The sequence below is a fragment of the Coturnix japonica genome, chromosome 11, assembly GCF_054131305.1.
Source record: "Coturnix japonica strain WE chromosome 11, WE-NBRP24, whole genome shotgun sequence".
Lineage (NCBI taxonomy): Eukaryota > Metazoa > Chordata > Aves > Galliformes > Phasianidae > Coturnix > Coturnix japonica.
In genome coordinates, this window is record NC_140673.1 from 20,901,153 (window position 1) to 20,920,367 (window position 19,215).

Here is a 19,215-nt window from a genome sequence, read left to right on the forward strand (position 1 = left end):
AGAACCAGTCCTGACGTTCCAGATGCAAAATACTGCTAGGACTCTTAGAAACCCAATTCTGCCTTCAATTATAGCAGGCTGGTATGTTGGCTTTGACTAGTGGGTGCCTTTTGAATATAGGCTCTTCTGAGACTGGGCTCTGGGAGCAACCAACAGAAGGAATAAGTAAAAGCTGAAGAGGTGACAGCCTTGTGCTCCAGTCTGTCCACTCATATAACGGTTGGTGGAACTGCTGTACACAACACAAAGGTGTTTGCTGCGTTGTTGTGACGCTGTGTATGATACTGACGTGGAAGCTGTGACTCAAAGTGTTTACAAACTGTGTATACAGAGTGCACCACATCATCATGTGCGGAATGCTCAGGAAGCTTCATCAGAACAACATTAACGTGAGACAGGAAAGGCTGTAAATTCAGAACTGCCAGTGTTTGAGACATAAACTTATTGAAGGGGAGAAGCTGGCAGTGTGCTCTTAGCTCAGGTGTTCTGACTGAGGGCTGGTTTGACTTGTGGGAACAGGTTGTTGTTCTGGCAGAGAGCTGCTGTGATGGAAGGTGCCATCTTGGTACCTACCTGTGCAAGAACCCCCCGAACTCCAAAGGGCGCCGTCTCATCTTCTCTCCCCTTATTTGTTCTATTTGAAGTGGTAGAGATTCTGTAAACGCAGTAAACAACTTGAACTAAGTGGGTGTGTTGAGCAACATCAATAAACAGGTCACAGAAGCCTTTCTCACAGAGTCTTGTCTCTAGTCTCAACAGCTCAGCATGCAAAGGTCAGGAGCTGCTGGTGCAGTGGGTGATGGCAGGACCTTCTGAGATGCAGAAGATAGTGATGTTTTATTTCCACACTGACACATGTTTCCTTTGGGGTCACCTCTGTTTCAAGCAGCTGTTGTGTCCCAGGCCCACAGCAGCGTGCACAGCCACAGGGAGCTGCTGGTGGTGAAGTCAGGTTTTGCTGTGTGTTTGCCATGCAGTTTCACACGTTTGTGGTTGGGAAAGACTAAGCTACTCCCAGTGTTGGAAAAAGTACTTATCAGACTGTGACCATGGTAGTTAATCGCTGTGCTGACCTTCTGGGCCTTTGAAAAGCCAATCCTTTAATGTGCTGTGCTTATAGATCCAACGGGTACGTACAATTAATGTTTGCACTTCTTTCTTTTTGACTTACTTCAGAAGATGATGCCGACCGTACTTGGTCACATTACAGAGCCCGCTAACCTGTCTTTCTGCGCTGCCAAAAGCAGATGCTTAGAGAAGAGCATAGTGTGGATTGAGGAAATACCTTTTCCAGCCTCCAGCAATTTGTGGCTCTCAGATTTCCGGGGCTGGAGGTGATATTTGTTTTTAGTGCCCCCAGTGGGTTTTTCTTCTGTGAATGTCTCCAATCAGTATTTGAAGCTGTATATACTCATAGTGTCCACAACATCCTGCAGCTGAGTGCTGTATGGCATGAGCACAACCTGAGAGGAAAAAATCTCCTCTTTTTTGTTTGCTTTTCAATTTTCCACCCCTTTGTAGGTGTGGAAACTTTGTGTAGTTTCTTTGCTGGAAGAAACAGCAAAAAAAGAGAACTCGTGTTCTTATTTACCAATCCCTTGCTCGTGTGACATCCCGAGGAGGTTTCAGAAGTGATTCTATTCTTTCTTTCCAATGTCCATACTGTTTATTTGGCATCTTTAGCAGCGCTTTTCCCTCTTAAACACAGTGCTGCAGGGATCAGAGGGGCAGGGTGGGGGTCTGCTACCTTTAATCTTCTCACTTCATAGTTTATAATTGTGGATATGAATTTAGGTGCTTTATTATTATTTTTTTTTTCCTACTTGCATAGCTGTGCTGACCAACATCTAATCTGATCTGCTATTTCACATCTTACCTAAGATGTATCATTCAGGTTGACTCCAGATCCTTGGCCATCACTTCTTTAACCTTGAATAACTAAGCAAACTGTGGTGTAAATGTTACACTTATTTCCTATGTCTTCCCTTACAGCATTGAAGGTATTGATCCCAGAACAGATCCTTGTGGGGTTCTGTTAACAATCCTCCTTTTTTTTGTAGGAGGGTTGTTTACTCCAACCTCTTATTTCCTATCTGTTAATCAGCCAGTTAGTAGTTGAGTTGTGCTTCTTATCCCATGGCAGTTAAGCATTGTTGCCTGGTGGCGTCTTTGTCAAACACAGCCCTCTTAAATCTCTATAAAGGATCAGCTTAATCCTCAGATATGACTGCAATGAAGGAGAAAAACGGAGTTGAGGTGAAATGCTTAAGGTGGGTGATGGTTGCCCTCATTAAATGGTATATAATAAGTATTTAAACATTATAAGCATTAAATTGTTTCTATATCAGGCTTTCATAGTTTGATACTTTGTGCTGTTTGCTGTGAGAGATCCTGCATGTGACACTGTGCTTGGCAGAGTTGCTTTTATTGTCGTTTTCTACTTCAGGTAGAAGTCAAAGATCAAAGTTCCAATAGAGAGGAATATTTAATGGTCAGAAGATACGACTCGAGGGGCTTCTGATGAAGGCACATGAGACCATGTTTGGTATGTAGAGGGCAGGTAGCAAACAGCAGCTGAGTGTTTCCATTAATACCAAGTTAATCAGACTTAAAAAGAGGTGGGCCTTCATGTGAAAGGTAATGAGTGCATCCATTGTTTTGCCTCTGGGAATCATGGATGGAAAAAGCATTCAGAGGTCAGGTACAGTAGCAGGAATGTGGTGAAGATTACTGAGGAAAACTGAACTCAAATGAACTGGCAGAGGGAACTGCAAGTTGTAGAGGCAGCATTCTGGGTTAGATGGAACCTTGGACTTGTATAAAGCTTAACTTGGCTGCTCCTGACCATGAGTTGGGCTGAAGTGTTGCTGCACTTGGGACTCTTCCGTTCTGTGTGTTTGTTGTATGGGAGATGTTCAGTTGAAGCCAGCAGGTAAGCTATATACCGAATATGGAGAGAACTGGAAAATCTCTTTAGTCCTGGTTAATTTCATATTGTCATGCTCCTTTCTGTGATGCAATGGACCATCTCCAGCTGTAAATTTTGGGGTGGCTGAAGAGGTTGAGGCCTTACCTGTTCCCCAGACTGTGTATTTTAAATGTTGCAGTCAGTTGGAACTGTAGTGCTACGGACCTTTTGAGTGTAGCACAAGTATTCCTTTCTCTTCCTGTCTTTGCAGCTTTGTAGTCGTGTTGGTCCTGCAGCCCCTGTGTGTTATTGCAGCCATCCATTGGGATTCCTCCATGTGCTCAGGCTGTGCAGCTTTCCTGAGAAATTAAAACAACGTAGAAATGGATCTTATCTTAAGCTTAGATCATGGTGAATCTGTCACCTCTTCTAGAAAGCTCTGCCAATGTTTAATTATTCCTGCAGTTAGGAAACTAAACCACGTCTTATTTCAAAGCTTGTTTTGTCTGACATCCAACTTTCAGCTGTGGAAATATGCCTGTGCTAGCATAGGCATTAAGAACTCTATTATCTGATATATTTTCCATGTATTAACTATTTGAAATGTAAAATCTGGCTTTGGCTGGAACAGAACATGATGAGTTCCTTTGCTTTAAGTGCTTTGCACTTTCCCCCCAGTTGTTCTTGCAGTGGGTGCACCAAAAGTAGGCAGCGTTCTGCTGGCACCTCCAGCACCGTGCTCACAGACAAGGTTACTGCTCAGCTGTTTGATGGCTGCCTGCTTACATCTGCAGGGATTGCAGTCCCACAGCTGGGTGTATCATATGGGAGAAAGTTGTGCAATGTCGTGTCTGTGAGGATATTTCTAATGCCCGTTTTCAGGAACTTGCACAAGTCATTCCTAGGCTGCTTTTAAACATTAAGTTAGAAAGCTTATCCACTGCTTTCGTGTTGTCTTTTAGGGAACAGCAAAGGATCTTTTCCACTGCCTTCTCATCCTGTTCATTTGTTTGGAAAGCAGTCGGTAACCAGCAGGCAGAAAGAAACTGGCCAAACCCCAGAGTCCTACTCAAATTTGTTTGGCCTCCACAGCTGCAGATGAGCTGTTACCATGCTTTCCTTGTTGTGGGGCAAGCCTGGAAATTGAAGGCATCTTTTCTTTTTGTCCTGCTCAGAAATGATGCTTCAAATATAATAAGTGTTCCTGCTCTCTTTTTTTTTCTTTTCCATCTTGGTATCTTCAGGGCTGTTAAAGGCAATACCTCTGTTGTGATGAGCCCTGTATATACTGCCTGTCAGTTTGGGATTCATTGGTTGTATCTGCTGTGAGTCATCCCTTTTGCTTGATAGGTGAAGAAGCAACTTCTTGACTACGGTTGGTGCTTTGCTTCTGAGCTTTGTGTGCCCTTCTGTCTCTCAGGCTGCTGCTGAGAGCTGTGCTGCTGTTCTACTATCAGTGTAGGCCCTGTGCTTAACAACTCACAATGCTCTGCATTTTGCCTTCATGTCAAAGCACAAAAACTGGGATAAAACTTAAGTTCTGCGTGCTTTTTTTCTCCAGAATAAACAACCAAATGGATCTATCACGACTAATGCAGGTTTTGGTATTCAAATTACAAATTCTACAAAGGCAAATATAGGTTATAAATAGCCTGATATGTTTCATGGACATTATTGCTCCATCTTATCAATGGATGGAAGGACTAATGCTGAGTTCTGGGAGATCAGAAACCATCTGTTTACAGGGATGCTCCAGCTACGTGTTTTGGGGTGTTCCTGCTATTTAGGGCTGATTGTAGGACAACTCTGTCCTGTGTCTGTTTCATCAAAGGAGCTAAAGAAAATACTTACGGAAGACATTGCTAAAGACTACCAAATCACAGGCTGTCACTATGACTTACCATGGACAATTCAGAGCTGCTGTTTCTAGACCTCAGACTTCCCTTCTCCCTTTCTTTGCTATCTTACAGCTCTTATTTCAGTAAGAAGGCAGAACAATTTTGTTTTTCTGAGAAGATACCAAGTTCTGGCCTATTCAGCTTCTGATATGGTGAGCCAGAGTGCATCTTATTTCTGTGCTTGACTGACAGGCATTCTTAACTCATCTCAGAGTTTAATTTCTTGTATTTATCTCTTTCTTCCTTGGTTAAATAAACACCAAAAAGGTAGTGAAGAAACCAGAGTATTGCAGGTGAAGAAGGAACTGCTCCCTGTTCTTTTTCTCATTTTTCTGAGGAAACAAGAACAGAAGGTAAAGAGCAAAACCCCTCCAGGTTCTGTAGGTGTGTCTCACTGCCTTCTCCACATTCATATTGATGCCACAGCTGCTGCTGCTCAGTGCCTTCATTAGCCACGGTTCTGCTGTTTTGTGTTGGTGAGGCAGCAGTGGCAGCTGCTGGTGCCGTATTGCTTGGTCTGAGTTCACCTGTGTGCTTATGGTGATGTTCAAAAGTAAGGGGGGAAAAAAATTGCTGAAGAAAAGGTTCGTCTAAAACCAGGCAAAGGGGAATGGAGTCAAGTGACCAATTCTGCAATGGTTTTGTTAGATAACAGCAAAATAGAGCCAAAGGGCATATGGCACTTCTCTGGTCTGATGCCATAAAAACATAATGTCTTTCAAAGTTAAATATTAATGGGCAAATCCAATATATTTCTATAATTGATACATCGGTAGGTGTTGCATCATCACACAGATGATTTGGCTTGTCCACGTGAGATTTAGATTTCCTGTCACTGCTGAAGATAAGAGTAAATATTGTACTTTATGAAGAAGATCATTTTGCATATTAGAACAGCTAAATGAGAGTGGAGGGATGATGAGTGTTTGGATGTTCCCATTGTTGATGGTTTGCCTATGAGCTCAGCAGTGCCCTGTGTTCACTGTCTGAGAGGAGCATATCAGTCAGGAGCCAATAGAAGCCTTGTGTCATAAGGGGATGGATTTGCTGTGGAAATGCTTGTTACAATCACACACCACTATGAGCTGGTACAGAGCAGTAGAAGATCCAGGGCTTGGGTTAGGTACCTACAGAAGCCTGAAAGACTGTGGAAATATTCATGACTGCTTTGAGAAGTAGCACAAATAACACGTGTGTCATAGAGTTACACACTGCTTGATTTCCACGTTGAATTATGTCGTACTGTGGTGCCTTTTTTGTGGTGACGTGGTACTGTTTGAAACCTGATCAAACTGCTGCTCAGTGGAGGAAGAAGTTTGGTCAACGGCTTCTCTTCTTTTTGCAAGTCACAACAAAACCTGTTTCAGCAGAGCAGAGAGAACTGACTCATTTTTACTGTTTATTTTTTGTTTTTGGGTATCGTGTTAGATGTCACTCTTTGGCTATATGAAATTGATGCTTTCTACTATCTCAGTGCATTAAAAAAGATCTGAAGGCCTTATTTAATTGAATTAGCTGTATTATTACAAAGGGCAAAAATACATGGCTACGGAAGCTCAGTTATGTATACAATGAGTTATTGGGATGTTCTTTGGCCCTTGCATTGATCCTTGGTTTTAAGATGGGGAGAATCTGTTCCCAGCCCTGTTCTGCCAATGTTGCAGGCACTGCGCAGTCTGCTGACTGTGGGCTTTCAGTGTGAACTTGAGTCGTGTTGATGTGCACGAACCTGACAATCGGGCATTGTTTTTGTTCTCGAGCAGAAGAGAAGAAATACACAGCTTGTCCTTGGAACAGAATTTGGCTCTTGTTTCTTTGGGGTGGAACTTGATGAGGGGAAGCTTTTGTGTCCAACTGTAGAAACTCAATTTCTCTGTGCAGATATTGATAAGAATTGAATTAGTATCTTCGCCTGACATTTTATGTGATTTCTGTTTAGAAAAGGTAAGGATTAAGGACTTGTTATGTTTCTGAAGGCTTACTTCATTTCTGCAGTCCCAGTGTCCTGTCTCCTTTGGTTGTAAGGCTATTGGTTGCTCTATGTACGGTCCTGCAATCAAAGGATGATTTTTTTTCCCCCCTATATCATACATGCAGCTCTGCTGTTGAGTTTCAGGGAGTTTTTCCTCAGGTAGACTTCGCATCGTGCTTTTTATGTTTGCTGTGCATTGGTGCTTCTCATCTGTGCAAACAAGTGAGAAGATTCCGGGCTGTTCATGGCAACAACAATAGTGATGCCAAGAGATTGGAGCTTAGACTCTTACAGACCACAAAGAGCATTTAATTTTCTTTCTTGATGTAAATAATGACCCTCCTTAGTGATGGTAACACATTACCATCAATCATGGTCTGTTTTCATCACGTATACAAATTTTTCCCCTGTGCAGTGTTTATTATTTAGATAAGTTCAGTAAATTGAGATTAGGTCTTAAAATTGTATTACTCACCATCTCTAGTAATTGAATTGCTCATGCCCAGGTTTGGCTCATGAGTTACTGCTTTCTTTCTCTGTAGGCAGCTTCATTTGGAAGAGGGTTCACAGCAGCAGGTGGGTTTGGTCTCATCCCTCTGTCCCTCTCTGTCTTGGGATGGTTTTCAAGGGCTCCGTCTCAGACCAACAAAGACTTTTATTTGAAGCTGTATTGAAACTTAAATCTTCTGTCATTTTTCCTTTGGAAAGTGCTTCTCTTTTTCCAAAGAAGATTGAAAATCTAGTAGATATTGTACCTTAGGCCTTGAATTCAAGAACTGCACTATCCTTTTCCTTCTTCAGACAGGGTTCCTAAGGTGTAGGATCAATGCTTTGTGTAGATCACTGTGGTGCTGTGTATTTCCATGTTAGCACCGAGCATTCAGGCTGATACCATTTAATCACAAATTGCTCTGTCTTCCAGACTGTGGTGCCATTAGGAATAAAGCGATTCCGCCTTTCGATGATCTTCAAAAAGGGCGTGATGGTGCACATAGTTGTAAATATTTACTTCTGCTTTTTAAGAAGGCTTTTAATGCATTCCTGCAGCTGGGAGCACTTGGCAGCAAAGTTAACAACTTGAACTTCCCTGGTGAAAGGACATGAAAGCTTCCAATTCATTAGCTGTAATCAAGCACGCCTTGGAGTTGTTTCCTGAGGAGTCAACAAGGGAAGGATCTTGCCATCAGAGCAGCAAGATGAGGGTGTACCTTGCAGTGTTATGATGCATTTTCATTTGCTTTCAACTGTTTTTCTTGTCCTTCCTCTGTAATCTGCATTGTAAGCATGGATGAGTGCAGGCAGAAGCTGGAGGTACTCACCTGTGATGTGTGTGTTGTGCTGTGCCACTTTATCACTGCAGCAGTAATGCTGGGCTCCCTGCTGTTCTGATAATGTCACATTGATAATGAATAAAGCTTATATATTTACCTTTGGTGCAGTATTCGTGCTAGTTTTGTTAAGGACCCACATTTACTGTTTAAAACAAAGGGAAAGGCTGAGAAGAAAAATGCTTTTCAGATACAGGCACACAGAATCTTGAACCAACTGGCTCTTACTTATTAAATAACAAACAGGACCTGATTTTTTTTCCATTTTTAATGTCAGCAGTTTTTACTGCTTAAAAAATCATTTTGAGTTATAGCTGATGGGTGTTACTCATTTCTTGCCTTCCTTACAAAACAGGGTCATATTAGTGTATTATTTGCCAATTTGTCATCTTTCTCCTTTTTTTCTTTCTTTCAGCAGTATGTGAGAGGTCATTTCACCTTGGGCTATTGTGCTTGCTGGGCATAAGAAACCTTCCATTTCTGACTGAGCAAAGTATTGTGGCCTGCAGATTTGTGTGCTCAGTAGTCAGAGTTGAATGTTTTTGCTTCTTTTAGAGTTTTGGTTTTTTTTAAGGAAGGTTAGTGGTCATACAACATTATGTGCTTCCAAATTACGTTTTGACTTATAACACAAAGTAAATGTAACAAGTGCTGACCTGTGCAATGTTAGATCTTCTACGCAGGCCCTACAGACGAGCCCTAAGTGGGGTTTTGCCCTACCATCCACCTGCTGGTGTTTCAGACTCAGCAGCTGTGTGTTATAGCACTTCATTTGTTGGCTCAGGGAGGTTTATCACTGAGTGCCATCACATGGCCATGCTTCTTTTTTCAACTCAAGAGTGGAAGTAGGGCCCTTAAAATTGTGGTGGCTTGTGCCACGTAAGGGATGCTTCAGCCACTCTGTTCTATTTAGTAACTGGAAAGCATGTAAACAGAACTGTGTTATCACTGCAGAGAGTTGTCCTTACCCATGGATTTGAGATGTTGTGTAAGATCTTTGCCCTTCATGTGTGTTACATCTTGCTTTAGGACAAGGACATGGAAGATCTCTTCTTGTGTGTTGTTTTCCCATTGACTTTATTAGGGCTGTTCATGTAATACTGCTGTACTTCATTTGCAGACAGCAAATCTTTTTTTCCTCTCCCCAAAGAATCTTGAAGTTTTTTGAGTGCAGTCTTAGTTTGCGTTTGACAGTTTGAGGCATAACACTGTAGGCTGAATAGATTTGCATTAATGACTTCAGAAATAGATTTCGACTGTGATCTGCAGATCTTAATTAACAGCTACTGGTGATAGATGATTTTTTAAAATTTAAGCGTAATTTAGAAGACATGATTTAAAGTTATGTTAAGCCACGTAGTAATGTATCACGTAGGGAAATTGTTTGCAGCTTATTCTCTGCCTCAGATGAGATTTTATATGGACAAGCTTGGCTCGAAGTAGCTAATGAGAGGCATTTGTGATAAAGTGGAACAGTCCATTAAGATATGTGGAACTTGCTGCACAGCTGCAGAGAAGGAGAGACTGCCCAAGTGCATCGATCCAAGCACATGTATGGTAGCGGTGCTCGTCATTTTTCTTCAGTGTTCTGAGTTACTGTGACACCTCCAGAACCGCTGAATGTAGCAGAGAAAAGCTGTGGATGTGTTTGGTGCTCTTCTGTTTTTCTTGAAGGTTTGTTGTGTGCTGTGGAAGGATTTAGTCTCTTTCCCTACTCCCTGTAATAGGAAATAATTGCTGTAGCTTCACTGCCTTTTCCTGACTTTAATGGTAAGATTTACAACAGGAATGTTCAAGAGCCATCTTTGACCGGGCTCTTGTGTAGAGCCCACATCACATCAAACATCATGTCTCTCTTCTAGTCAGAGTTAATGCATCTCAGAAAACAGAGACCTTAGCTGTCACTAACAAACTTGTTCTTGTTTGTCTTTGTACAGGAAGCAATAACAGAGTCCGCTCCGTTACGCTGCAGGAAGCTCAGCAATCCTGACATCTTTTCATCTACTGGGAAAAATAAGCTCCATCGTCAGCTAAGTCAAGATGACTGCAAGCTGCGCAGAGGCAGTTTGGCAAGTTCTTTGTCAGGTATGGCCATTGGTGGAGACCACGTGACAATTCATCAGAATTAAAAGACTCAGTATTAGTTGTTCTCATAACAGTTGTAATAAGACGCTCCTATGTTATTTCTTTTAAAATAGAAATGATTTCTTGTTAGGAAGGCAAGGTAAGTTCTATCAGAGAGATTTAGTTGGTATCTACTGTAGAACCACACAGTGAGTGTAATCTGGTAATGGATTAAAAAAATGGTGAACAACATTCAGTAGTTTTCTCTCTGAAAGGCTCAATGCGCAGGATAGGAGAAGGTTTCACCATAGTTTAAAGCTTGTGTTAAAGTCTGTGATGCTGCCATGAGACCATAAAGAGCTGCATGGTCAGTCTAGAATGAATTGGCTGGTCTGCCTGAGTACTGCTGTTGTTCTGTACAGTTAACTTGCAGCGTGTTTCCTCTCTAATTAGGCTCACTGGTTGAGTATTTGCATGTTAGAGCAAGAATGAGAAATGCTGGAAATTCTCAGGTGGGAGGGGAAGAGGAAGAAAGTGAACATTTCATTTTGGCAGCAGCGTGGGCTTGACTTAAGCAATTGAAAATACAACCAATCTTATTCCCTCCTTCCTTTACCTGGAGAAAGATAAATACACTGAGGTTAGGCTGTGTAACTAACTATTGGCTGAGTATAATGGCTGGGGATAGTACTGATGATTGCAGATGGAAGATTGTATGTGCAAACTAGATGGTCTGACTCTCAGTGGAGATCTGTTGTCTTGAATTCAGATTACTCAGTTGGTGGCTCCTTGATTTCCTGGAAGAGGTTCTGCTTTGTTTCAATGCTCGCTGCTTTGTGGAACTAAAAGGAGATATCGGCAGCTCTGTCTTACAGAGAATTAAAGGTTAATCTAGCTCTCGTGCACCAGCATTTTGAATGGTTCGCTACTTACATGCTTAGAATTGCTATTATAAGATCTCTTCACTAGTACTTTACTGAAATAAATACAGCAATGTACCTTTCTGTAGTTTTTGGGCTCTGCTGACATCAGGAGGTGTTGTATTTACATATAATCTTGGCAATGAGCAAACCATACAAATCATGTCCACTGCTGTAAGCAGCTTTGAATGGGACTGAGAATGAGGTACCAATAAGCTGTGTCTGTTTGCTAACTGGCATTAAGGCTTTTCATCTCTCGTGCTGTGACTCATTCCATTAATGTGTACTTGGTACATTGCTTGTAATTTTTACAGAAAAAATAACGTCAACAAAATTACCCCAAAAAATGGCATCCCCCATATGGAATTGTGGGTAATCACACTGACAGCTTCCCAAATACTGTAGAAGCTTTAATTAGTGAATGTGATATTTCCTATTTAATGCTAAGGTCAAGTCAAGTCTTTGCAGAAGAACAGCCTGCTGGGGAGAGCAGATTTCTGCAATGTGTGTGCTTAAAGATGGAGGCTTCTTCCTGCTGCTTATGGCAACAAATGTCTCCCAGCTCCCTGCGATTCCTCTTGTAGAACCTGAGCATGTGATCATTTGTCAAATACAACCTTGTTCACGGTGCTTGGAAAGGAGGGGGTGGGGCACTGTTTCAGAATTAGTCTTTCTTTTTCCCCCATATAAATAAGTGCCTCTAATATGTCTTACGCTGTTTCAGCGTGGGAAGTGATGTCTATACTATAATAGTATACTATTAACAGCCTACGTTTCATCTTTGAGCTGTGCAAATAGACATTAATTTAGTCTGCCAATCCTCATTTTAAGGAAAAATTTTGCAGATGCTGATACTGAAGTAGAGTCTGAATGACCAGAGTTACAGAGGAAGTCATTTGGAAGCTAAGAACGGAAACCCAATTTAAATACTTTTTCACTTGTGTTTTAACCACTAGACTCTATTTTGTTGTGAATAACACTGTTGTGAATACACATTGACTGTGAAGGACACTGTCAAGCTTGGTGCAGTCAATACTTTGACTTTGGTTCTCTCTTGTTCTGGAAATTTTCTGTTTGTTGCTTTTAAAAACAGAGCTTTGTATTGACTAGAAATAAGTACATTGAGCAGATCCTTTTAATTGATTCCTGGACTTCCTGCAGTAAGGTGCAGTGATGTGAGCCTCCTGAGATAGGAGCTGCCATCATTGCGTGCGCAGCATGGGAGAGAAGCATCCACATTAATCAGATGTGAAGGAGGTTTGGGGAAGTGACAGAATGTTTTGCTTTTGGGATGGTACGATGTTGCTGACCAGTGAATTTTCTGTTAGAAAATATTGATCCCTGATTCAAAGTGAAACAACGATTAAATATACACCCTTACGTAAACAGCTGAATGTTGCAGTGGTGGGGAAAGCAGGGTTGTGTGGGTGGCTTGATTATCTGGGAGAGGTGATATTTTAAATTGTGAATATATTTTCTGAAGAATTTTAACACTACCTTTAAAGGACTTTGCAATGTGAGCGTTTTTTCTCTATAGGGCAACAAAATGTTCAATTGGCAGCAAGTGATGTTTCCTTTTTAAGCTGCGCAAAGTATAGAACAGCATAAAATGAGAGAAGTCCATTTCTAAAAGGCTTTGAATTTGCCCATTACCTCACAATGAAAGTAAACTATTAAAAAAAATTAGCAAGGGTAATGAATTCACAGGAAATGTTCTTTTACAGCTTCTAGCTTATCGAAACTTCAAATCCATTTTCTATTTACTGATAGTTTGCCACGTGCAGTATGTGCTTTCTGCATTAGAATCATAAAATTGCTCAGGTTAGAAAAGACCTTAAAGATCATCATGTCCAACCACAGCCTGACCATACGACCCTAACTGACATCCCTCTGCTAAATCATGTCACTGAGCATTGCATTATGAAATTGGGAACTTCTTTGTGAACAAGTTGATGGTATTTTGCTTTTGTTTCTAAAGGAAAGCAGCTGCTTCCCTTATCGAATAGTGTCCACAGTGGAGTGGGACAGACGATCTGGCAGCCACCTGGAGACACCTCAAACCTGGTCCGCATGAGAAACCAGTCTCTGGGACAGTCTGCTCCTTCACTTACTGCTGGTTTGGTGAGTAAGTCTGCATGGACTTGATTTTGTGCTGTAAATCAAAAGCAGTGTGATCTCGTGCTTGGGTTTATTTACCTCCCTCTCTTTACTCCCTTTCAGTCAGTGTGTTATTTTATTCATATGTATGTACACTTCTTTGTGTTGGCGGTGAATTAGAAGGAGAGTGTATTCACTTTATTATTCTTTTTTGACAAAAAGCTGAAAAGGGAAAAAATGTAAGTGTGGGGAGTAACTTCTTTTTGAGGAATCTCCTTCCTGATGCTTCTTAAACTGTCTGAAAGAGATGGGAGCACGAGAACCTGACAGTTTAAAACAGCTTTAATTTGGAAACAGCTTGAGTAGCTCCCTTGGTTGGTTTATCTCCCTGGAGAGCAGCTAAGGGGCTGAAGCTGAAAGGGGTAACTGTCCGTGGAACTGGGGATCTGGAGCTGACATCTACTTTGCTGCATGGTTTCTGTCAAAAGGTTTTGGTAGAAATGAAGAACGTAGAAGAAAGCTACATCTGTACTATTAGTGTTCTCTAAGAAAAGAGTGTTCTGTGTGGGAAGGAAATTCAACTGGTTATAGCTATAATATTCCTTATTTCCTCTAATTATTGTATATTCTGAAGTGTGAAAAGATAACTGTAAGAATAGGAAAAGACATCTATCAGTGATTCAAGTGTTTTAGTTCGGTGCCCATCCATAGATACTCTTCTATCAGTCTTTGCTTCAAATATCATTTCTTAGCAGCAGTCATTGTTTCACTGTATGAATAGAAAACACAAATTATCACATGAACATCAATGTGTTTCTCTGGTAGGGACTTCAGGGTGAAAAAAGGAACACATTAAAACAGACTTATTCTCTAGTGGTAGGCAAATGCCTTGGAGCTTTATAGCTTAAGTTAATGAAAATAGATGTCCTTTAATACAAAGCACTGTTCTCATGTATATAATTTGGAGTGGCACGTTGTTGTTTAACAGCTCTGCACAATTCAATGAGCTGCAGATGTGTTTGCGTGCGAATGCTGCATATTAATAAGATGTATTCTCAGTTTGCCATGGCAGAGTTTGTGCTGTCTATCAAATGCTCTGCTATGACATGCAGTGTCCATAATTTATTTTAAAATAATCATCTATCTAATTAAAGCAGACACATTCAGCTGTAAATCCAGTGTTTGTTCCTCTGTGTTATTGCTAGGAATTGAAGTATGTGGCTGTTTTCCTACCTCTGTGTAGTTTATGGTGGGCTATATGTTAATTACACTTGTAGTTAATTAAGCCTAGAATTATTTTTTGTGTATGAAATGGGCTTCTGAAGCAATGTCTAAAGAGCTGATCATAAGATGAGCACCTAATTAAATGCAGTGTGTCCTGGGATCTTGTGCTGGTTATATGTTTGTAGCTCTTTTAATATGCTTGTGGTATTGAAGTATATTTCACAAATTAGAACAGCAAAAGGTTTCTTGCCAGTATAATTAATCTTCTTAGAAGAATAGCTCTATTAGGAGATGAATAGGTTCACTAATGTAGGATGTTGTTTTAATGTGCAAGCCTTGATTGTTAGAGCATATAATTCTCCTATTATTTGTTACTAATACAATAGGTAGGTAGCTGGATTGAAGCTCGGAGTGTGGTACTGGGACTGCATAGTGCTCAAAGCCGTGTGCACTACGTTCCTACTTCATAGTTCTGTAGATATCAGTGTATTTTCCTCTACTAAATTGCTTTGCTGGCACTCAGTGGCATTGTTTGTTTTTTTCTTCTAACCACTAATAATCCTACAGATTGTTTGCTGTGCTTAAATTGGAGAAAAATGCAATTTGAAGTATTTGCAAAGTGGAACAATGAACTAAAGATAGTTACTATGGAAATAGTTTGCAACTTCAGAAACAAGTCTGATAGCTGGATTACTTATTAGCAACAGCTCAAGGACTGGAAATCACATTTTGACATGTTAAATTTATTGTATAGTGCAATTTATTGTTAGAATCTTCCATCTCTTTGCATGTGTGATGGTCTGGATCAATGTGTCTGTATAGCAGCTGTCATTGGGCTCTTGATTGAAGAAGGAAACCAGCAGAGACTGAATGCTGAGCACTGGTGTGGTGTAGTGATAGATGATGAATGTATCTCTGGGCCTTCCACGTATGTGAGTGAGGATTTTGGAGGATGACCTTCAAAGCTCATCATCAGCTGTAAGACAGATGGCTCTCATTGTAGTAGAATGACATCTGGTAGGGAACATCCTATGATTTTTATTCCATATTTATGACTTTTAAATCCTTAATATATCCAAGGAAGTAATGGGGGGAGGGAGAGAATTCCTAGGCATTTTCTGATCTCAACACCCAGATGCAGTAAAAACTAAAGGGAGAACGGTGATGGGTGGGGAAGTGTGTGTGTCTCTGTGTGTGTGTGTGTATGAGATAACGTGGAAAATAGTTTGGGTATTCATTTGTGTGAAATTTCGGCTTGAAGACACTGTCTTAAGAGTTAGAACTTGGACTATGTTTAAGCTGACTGATGAGAATCATTGGAAATAAGGGTGCATTCTCTTGTGAAGAAAGGCATAAAAAGCCTCAAGATCTGTTAATTTTAGAAGAGATAAAATTTGAGAGGACAGTACTGTGATTGTTTTAGAGGGGGCAGATTGGGATGGTCTTTATTGCAAATGCTTATTTCAACAAAACTCAATGAATTACTTTGGCCAAAAGCATTTTATTTCAATGCCATAACGTATTAGTATTCCAGAGTGTGTGTGGATGGACAGAGGATGGTTTTCCTTTCCTTTATACTTCTGAAGATGATAGATTCATAGAATGGCCTGGCTTGAAAAGGATCACAATGATCACGAAATTTCAACCCCCTGCTGTGTGCAGGGCCGCCAACCAGCAGCCCAGGCTGCCCAGAGCCACACCCAGCCTGGCCTTGAATGCCTGCAAGGATGGAGCATCCACAGCCTCTCTGGGCAACCTGTTCCAGTGCGTCACCACTGGATATGCTGCTCAGCTGATGCGCCACACTGATGTCAAATATGTACTGACATTTGTGGTGAGAAAGGAGTTTTTTACGTGTGGTTTCTGCACCGCTGCCTACCGACAATAACGTAGAGCAGCTCAAGCAGTGTCTGCAGCTTTTTGTGAAGGAAACATCTGACAGTTTGTTACCATGAATTACAGTCATGGAATCACAGAATATCCTGAGTTGGAAGGGACATCTTTCATGCATTGCTCACAGTCTAGTGCTTGGAAAAATTACAGATGTTCCAAGAATAAGAAACCACACGTGTTACTTTTGCCAACTGTGGTGATGAGAAAACACTTGAGAGAAGCCTGTTGTTGGAAAATATGATACTTTCATGAAAAATTTTGAGCCTTTTTCTCCTCTCCTTCCAAACTGTGGTTTTCTTAACTGCTCTCTGCACACAACTGAAGTTCCCGTTAGCCCTTGAACTGGAAAACTGATCAACGAAATGATAGAGTTGTGTTTTCTGTGCTGTTGTAGAGTGCATCATTTTGCCTTTCCCCATCTCATTCCAAAAGGAGCAGGTTATCAAAATAAAAGCCTCTCAGATTTTGAATAGTACATGGTAATCTGGAGGACAGAGTGTCTCACATGCAAGGACTAGATGTTACACCAAAGAACTTCCTGTGTTGAATTACTCTTTCCCTGTGATGCTCTGCACTCAGCTGTGTCTGTTCTGAATGCTCATGTACTCAAGGCTGTGTGGATTTGGCAGTACTGAACGGAAAGGGCCAAATGGTCCTCAGGGCAATGAGGTCTGCTGGAAGTGAGGTAACTGGGAGTTCACCCTGTGGCATGTTAATGTTGATGTCCAAACTGAGGTAAGCCCAGTAGATGTAGGAGAGAATGTTCTCTGTTGATATTCTAGATTTCTTTGCTCCTCTGTTTAAGATGTCTTAGATAATCCCCACTGAATTCACTTTAAGACTAAAACCAATTGCTAATACCTGTAAGGCCTGGTGAGGGTTTTTTGGTCCTGTTCTGCCATCTGCTGGTGGACACGTGGCGAATAGAAGAAATCAAACCCCGAGATTTAAGAAACTATTGCTAAAATGTTCTTCAGCACAAGTGCTGGTGATACTGCAGCACAAGATATTATTCATGGGATTCTGTTCAGTAGTAACTACTTGCTAGCAATCTGTTTTTAGTTGGCTGGAGTATGAATTAGTTTTGTATTTCAAAATACCACGGCTTGTAGTGTTGTTTTTTTGTCAATAGGAAGTTGCTTTTTGGGGCAGGTAAGAACGAGTTTTTTCATTTTGTAATTATATGTCATTGTTTCTTGCCTATTTCTGGGGTTAGAATCTGCATTGCCAGGCTGTGTTTTGGTCTGTGAGCTGCTAGGTGGTGCTGAAGCACTGGAGGTTTCATCTCATCACAGTGAGTTGCATTTTTCAACAGAAAATGACATCACTGCTACCTAAAGAAGGGCAAAAAGCTGTTTTCCAGTGTACTGTAGCTACTGTTGGCTGCAGCATCACTTAAAAGCCTGCAACTGAAAACTCCTGACACAGCGCAATGTGACTTGATGTTCTGCCTTTTTATGCTGCTTCACAAATCCGGTTCTAAGGACAATTCCTGCAGAACCATTTGAAAACTTTGTGAATGAAAAATAGTCATCCACGTTTATAGCTCATGACGAACGTGTAGTTGTTTGAAGGAGTGAAGAACTTTCATTACTTGACTGTAAAAGTGGGATTTAAGTTTTACATTGTTGGAATACAGCAGAATATAGGTTATATGAACGGATGGGATTTTTTTACTTCATTAAGTCACAGAAATTGCATTTTAAAATAGTGGTTGAGGGGAAAAATGTAATAATGTGAGATTGGAAGTAAGTGGGTTTCCAAATTAAGGTCGTGTTAAGTCTTAAGTTTATGCAAACTAATGACAAATTTGCATTTGCTCACACTGTGAAGTGTCTGACTGAGTCCTTATAAGTTTTGTATGTTTTGGAAGATGTGGCTGTAAGAGGTGAGACAGAAGGTGAGAGTTGCTTGAAGAACTAAAGCAATGTCTGAGTTTGTTTGTTGGTTTGAGGGGCCTGGATTTGAGGGTGAGGTGGGGAGGAGGTTCCAGCGAAGAAGGGGGTTGAATGTTGTCATGAACTGAATGATGAGACTCAAAGTGAGGACAAGGAACTTGGATCTGATAATTCAGAGCAGCGGAGAATGAGGAGTTTGCAAAGGAGTAAACCATACTATAAGCAAATTGCGTATGCATATTAAGTATTGAGCATACTTAAGAATTCAGAGCACTGGGCAATGCTTAGAGTGCATGCAGGGATTTACCTTTGTCACAGCCTTAAGGAATCCCTGGTGGGAAAACTAAAGTGCGTATGCTATAATTGTGCATATTTTCATGACACATTCAGGTCTGTGTGCTTCACAGTGGCATTCAACTGATAGTCCTGAAAGGTTTTTCACCAGTCAGTGTCATTCTAAATAATTCACATGTGTAAAGCACAGCAAGTAATTGTGGCAGGTTCTGAACCGAAGTTATACTTCCTGTATAGTGCATACATCTCACTGTGCAGAAACTTCAGCCTTTTCAGGCCAGCTTTTAAACTTGGTACTCATTGCAGTGAAGTGGGTTTCATTTTGGAGTGGATTAATTGGCTCAAAAGTGATTTTCAGACTCGAAAGAAAAATGTGAATGCTCTTCTGTGTAACCTGAGGCTTGTCGTCATAGGAAATAGGAATTCATATAACTTGCCTTGTGATAATTGTGAGGCGCTGGACTGTCAGTTTGAATGATTGCAGCTCTCATTATCTTCAGATGCCGTGTGTTACTTTTTGTCTATGAATATGTTGAATTGATTTTTGGCACACGCAGTCAGTTCCGCTCCTGACAGCAGCGCTATTGTGGGTGTGAAGTGAGAAACTGCTGTAGTGTGCGTGGAAAATGAGCTTTGTTGCTTGCAGAGCTCTGGGGGTCCTGAGGCAAAATACAGGGAGTTACTGAGACCAACAGTTACAGCTCCAGAAGCACGGCGAT

General features: G+C 41.0%; 1 protein-coding gene and 1 long non-coding RNA gene across 9 annotated transcripts in view; both read left to right on the forward strand.

Annotated features, from left to right (window-relative positions):
• MAST2 (microtubule associated serine/threonine kinase 2) overlaps positions 1-19,215 on the forward strand; it is a 147,847-nt gene that overhangs the window by 1,273 nt on the left and 127,359 nt on the right. For all 8 annotated transcript variants that reach the window (XM_085511566.1, XM_085511562.1, XM_032446373.2 and 5 more), the window contains 2 exons: positions 10,044-10,191; positions 13,069-13,211. In XM_085511566.1, coding sequence (XP_085367692.1) covers positions 10,044-10,191; positions 13,069-13,211 — 291 coding nt within the window. Of the gene's footprint in view, positions 1-10,043; positions 10,192-13,068; positions 13,212-19,215 lie in introns of those variants that run through there.
• Positions 6,648-7,837, forward strand: LOC146759055 (uncharacterized). The gene is made up of 3 exons (XR_014932826.1): positions 6,648-6,750; positions 7,321-7,354; positions 7,701-7,837. It is a non-coding gene; the product is annotated as an uncharacterized LOC146759055 (long non-coding RNA).